This window comes from Gavialis gangeticus, unplaced genomic scaffold (assembly GCF_001723915.1).
Source record: "Gavialis gangeticus isolate Ggan-Ray unplaced genomic scaffold, GavGan_comp1, whole genome shotgun sequence".
Classification (NCBI taxonomy): domain Eukaryota; kingdom Metazoa; phylum Chordata; order Crocodylia; family Gavialidae; genus Gavialis; species Gavialis gangeticus.
In genome coordinates, this window is record NW_017729028.1 from 7,706,817 (window position 1) to 7,711,731 (window position 4,915).

Here is a 4,915-nt window from a genome sequence, read left to right on the forward strand (position 1 = left end):
GGGGGGGGGGGGGGGGGAACATTTCCAATATTGCTTAAATAACTTGTATTTATTTGAGGAAAGGTACAACATGTGATAGTGCTTATGCAGCAGGTTTCAGTGCTGAAAGGTGTGGAGATAATTCCTTCTAATGACTCAGTGAATTAGTTTTTAATCATTCAAATGGTGTGCCATTAGTGTACCATGACTTGTAGTATGTCTTGGAGTAGCCTGGAACTTAAACATATGAGTTAATAATCAAATAATAAGTAATGTCTCTGGAGGCCCAAACAGAGTGGCAGGTTGAGAGAGTAACCCTTTTTTAAACTTGGAGCACTAGACAGAAATGTCCTATTGACAAGCATCATGAGACTACTGGCAAGTTTCTAACGTACATGACAATGCACAGCTTTAAAACTGCTCAGTTTAGGAATGCTGATAGGATGAGTTCTGCAGGCTGAGACTGTAACTAGGCTTTTTCTTTATTGTACAAAGTTGCAGTGTAGAGAACTGCAAGGCTTGCTTTAAGTAATAGATATGGCAGAGGTCATTGCCTCCCTCTTGCCAGGTCAAATTCAGTCTGAATGCTGTAAATCCTTACCAAGCTGTCTAACCACAGAGTCTGTACTGGAAGAGGGTCACCATTTATATGAGGGTATATTTCTAAAGAGCTATTAAATAATTGTTTAATTTTTTTTTTTAATTAAATCGTTAGAATCTATTGTGTCAGTAGGCTGCTTATCACTGTGGCTTACAGTTATCTATAACGCTACCCACTCAATGTGCTTATTGTTGTCAAACATGTTTAATACTCCATAACCTTATAAATACCAATCTACTACATAGTGGGCATGTCTCCACATGATATTAATGCACAGCAATAAACTCCAGGGCATATTGTGCCAGAGTTTATTGCTCTCAGGTGCTGCATTTGAACATGCAGGACTGCAGTATGTTGAGCTGGGTCAGAGCAGCCCCCACTGGCAGGGGACCCGGGAGCTCAACCTGCCAGCCTGGGGCTGCTCCAATGCAGCTTAACGTGCTGCAGAAGGGATGGCTGGGGTACAATGATGCTCCAGTGCAGGGCTAGCTGGTAGGCAGCCCCTGCCCTGAAGCACCCTTGTGTCCCAGCCAGCCCCATCAACGTCTACACATGCATTTCTGCAGAGGGGAAAAAAAAAAAAAAGCAACAAAACCCTCCCATCTGTTGTAGGATAATACTTGTATTTACAAGTACCAACCTGCAGCACAGTTGATTAGTTTACTCCCTCCTAATAGCACCGCATGTGTAGACACTAAGATGCTTACTGCGAAGCTGATTAGGCAACTTGTATGGACGCACCCTGTGTGAATTGGTGTGTTACCATTTAGATATCACTTGCGTGCTACTGTTGATTTGCTATGTGACTCTGGATGAATTGCTCTGGGCCTGTTTTTTGAAGGTGCTGCACACCTGCTGACCTTACCCTGAGTTGTGGGTGCTCAGAACTTCTGAAGAGCAGACTTCCAGCCTTTCTCTGCTTTCCCCATCCACAATGGAGATGATTTCAGCTTTACAGGGGTACCTTGAACATTGCCTAACATTTGCATTCTACTGTGTGACTATGAAAGGCCCTTGGAAGGCCAAGTCTTGTGTTACCATTATTAAATGAGCATAGTGATCTCAGCCTGGCTCTCGGGGAAAGTGTCCAAAACAAATCACCAAAATGGCTTATCTTTCTGCTCTTAGCAGAGAGTTGCAGGTTGGAAGGCTCATGGAAAAACTGACCTCAAAGGACCCTTAAAGTGCATTATTTTGGGGATCTACATAGTAGTGGAGGGAGCAGGCTTAAGTTGACTGTATTAAAGCAATTTACAGGTACTAACCAGCGTCTTCAAATAACAGTGCCTCACAAAGTGAGGCTCCCTTACCTTGCCAAAATAGAGGGGGAAGGAGCAGATTTTTTGTTTTGTTTTGATTAGCTAACTTTGTTTTTTGGACAGGAATGATTAAACTTGTTTCCCTATGTGTGATCCATCCAGGTTCCCAGAGAAAGGAGGACTTCAGCAGCAAAACCAGATATAGATCACCCTGACCAAGATCATAACAAAAGGTTAGGAGGTCTATTATTGCATATCTGCTAAAAACCTGTCCCTTGAATGTACAATCCTGATATACTGTGAAGGTTGCTTAAAATGATATTACCTTTGTGGCAGTATCTGCAGAAGCTCTGCTACAACATCACAAAGATTTGGGGGCCTGTGGCTGTTCCCAGCAGAACAGAGCAAGGCTGGCAGGCAGCCTGTGTGCTAAATTGGAGCGGCTGACATGCAGTACTCATGCCACAAGTGGCAAGTGGAGCTATTTTGTTTGGCACATGGTGGATCTGGTGGGGGGTTGGGGAGAAAGCAGAGCAAGGAATCGAGCAGAGGAAGGGGGTTGAGCTGGCAGCTGGAGACAGGGCAGGACTTTGTGGTGCCCGGGCCAAAAGGGTTGGCTGCCACTGAGTTAGACTGCAGTTGCCGGGGGCCGTGTGGGAAAGGGCAGTAGGTAGCTGTGCTGGCCCTGGGACTGAACTATTACTTAGGGCTAAGGCCCTGCCCACTTCTCACCTCCATCCACTTGTGTGAGAAGAGGAGGAACAGTCCAGCAACAGCTTCTCTCTTCCCTCCATACACAGCCTGATCACATTCCCCTCTTATAGGGGAATCATGAGATGGCTTAATGCTTCTTTCCTTCCCTGTGCTTGCGTAAAGTTGCCCACAAGTGAGCTTTAGTTAGGTTCTGATTTTCATCAGGAATGGGCCTGCATATGCTGACTGGGGTCCTCCAAGTTCTGTTGTTTGTCTTTTTCTAATGATGAGATGAGGATAGAAAGCTCAGCCACACATTTTGGTTTCCTTTGAACCCTGTCAAAAGGAGCTGAGCATGGCAGGGGGAACATATACATGCATGCAAACCAATTAGATGAGTCCCTCATATCTGATGTGGCCTTTGGTGTGTAAATGCTGATGATCCGAGTCCTGTGTTCTTGGGGAATTATGGGGTATTAATAATTTATGGGCAGTTATGTTGTATTTTTAATTCAAAATTAGAGTCATAGATGTTAGAGGTGGAGAACCTCATAAATCGTATAGCCCCATCTCCTCTTAAGTAGAATATAGTTGGTTTTCAGTAGTAAGATGACCAGTGTTGACTTTGTTTTAGCCAAAACCCCAAGAAATGTTGCTAGTTCTTCTTGACCAGAAAAGGGGCCATTTAGATGCTATTTATATTGAGCATTTTTTTTTTCCCTTAAAGGAACAGCCTCCCAAACATGACAGAACAATCGCTCATTTCTGCTGGAGAAAACAGAGTTCAGGTTCTGAAAAATGTACCTTTCAATATTGTTCTTCCTCCTCACACTACTCAAATGGGCATGGACAAGAGAGGCCACCAGACCACCCCGGATACCACTGTCACTGTTTCCATTGCAACAATGCCCACGCATTCAATTAAAATGGAAACGCAGCCCCATGGCTTTGCCGTGGGTATCCCTCCAGCTGTTTACCACCCTGAACCTCCTGAGCGTGTGGTGGTTTTTGACCGAAATCTTAACCCTGATCAGTTTAGTTCTAGTGCTCAGCCTCAGAACTCCCAGAGGCGCACGCCAGACTCCACCTTCTCAGAGACCTTCAAAGAAGGAGTGCAAGAGGTACAGGAACAGCTACGTTTCGTGTGTGTGTGTGGTGTGTCCTCCTTAATCTGTGCAGGGATATCTTGTTCCACTTCCAATTGTTATGTAAACCTGAAATCTGTCCAGTGGATTAGAAATAGAAGATTTTCCCAGAAAGGTCCATTTAGTCAATTAAACCTATTGATAATGATTTCATGTTCTAAAGCAAATGGCTAATCTTACAAATGATGGACACTTTGGCTAAATAATGCATGGAAATAATCGGTCAGAAGCAACCATGAAGTGTGTACCTAGCTGGGGGTTTTTCAAGAGCACTCAGTAGCTCCATCTCTGGCACCCAAACAAAATAGCCAGGCTTTCCCACATGCTCTGAATAGACTGTTACCATTACTGAAAGCAACATGTTCACCAAGTGTGTGTGGATGATGTGTATAATGTCTGTCAGTTGATAAATTTTAGAGGAAAGCTTGACTTAAAAGGTTACCATAAGCTGGGTCAGAGATCCAGTACTTACTTACTGGAGAGTATCTGTTGACCTAGGCCCATAAGCAAGTACACTGCACATGCTGGCCACAACTTATTAGTGAGCAATTACTCAAGCTGTCCATCTAAAGTGTTGTTTTGGCAGCCATTGACTTTGACTCTGTCCTGAGTTAATTATTGGTATTTTCAGGTTTTCTTCCCTGCTGAACTAAATCTGCGGATGGCCAACATGAGTTCAGAAGACTACGTTTTTGACAGCATTTCTGGGTAATGCACAAAGGTTCCTCTTGTCCTATATCTTCCTCATCTCTTATAGCCAACCTATTGGTGTCAGACTTGATTCTCGAAGGTGCTGAGCATCTGCAGCTCCCATTGGTTTCAGCTGGAGTTGTGAATCCTCAACAACCCGGGGAATCATATCTATGGTTTTTAGACAGCAGCAACTCTACTGGATTTGTCATGGCACCGTGCTGCCAAATGGGAGTTCCATTGTAACCCTGGACTTTGTTGTAATGTGGATCTACACTGTCCTTTAAGGAGTTAGTACTGATTCTCATGACTCCCCTGGAGCTGGCTTCCACATGCTTCACCTCCCTAGTAGACACGGAAAGATGCTTGCCTGTTTTCAGTGAGCCGTAGGAACTACGTGTGGAGTTTATTTTAGTCATTGATAGAAAGTTTTCTGTTACATAAAAGTAGTATGTTGCTCTGAGCATGAATAGGCTGCCTGCAGTCTTACCTGATGAAGGCCTAGGGAATTAGAGTGCCAAGCTTTTTTTTTTTTTTTGAGGGAAGGG

The 4,915-nt window shown here is 44.1% G+C and overlaps 1 protein-coding gene across 1 annotated transcript in view; it reads left to right on the forward strand.

Moving 5' to 3' along the window:
- GRHL1 (grainyhead like transcription factor 1) overlaps positions 1 to 4,915 on the forward strand; it is a 57,099-nt gene that overhangs the window by 2,628 nt on the left and 49,556 nt on the right. Inside the window, exons 2-4 of the mRNA XM_019520661.1 lie at positions 2,002 to 2,072; positions 3,260 to 3,653; positions 4,309 to 4,385. Of these exons, the coding sequence (XP_019376206.1) occupies positions 2,002 to 2,072; positions 3,260 to 3,653; positions 4,309 to 4,385 (542 nt within the window). The remainder of the gene's footprint in view (positions 1 to 2,001; positions 2,073 to 3,259; positions 3,654 to 4,308; positions 4,386 to 4,915) is intronic.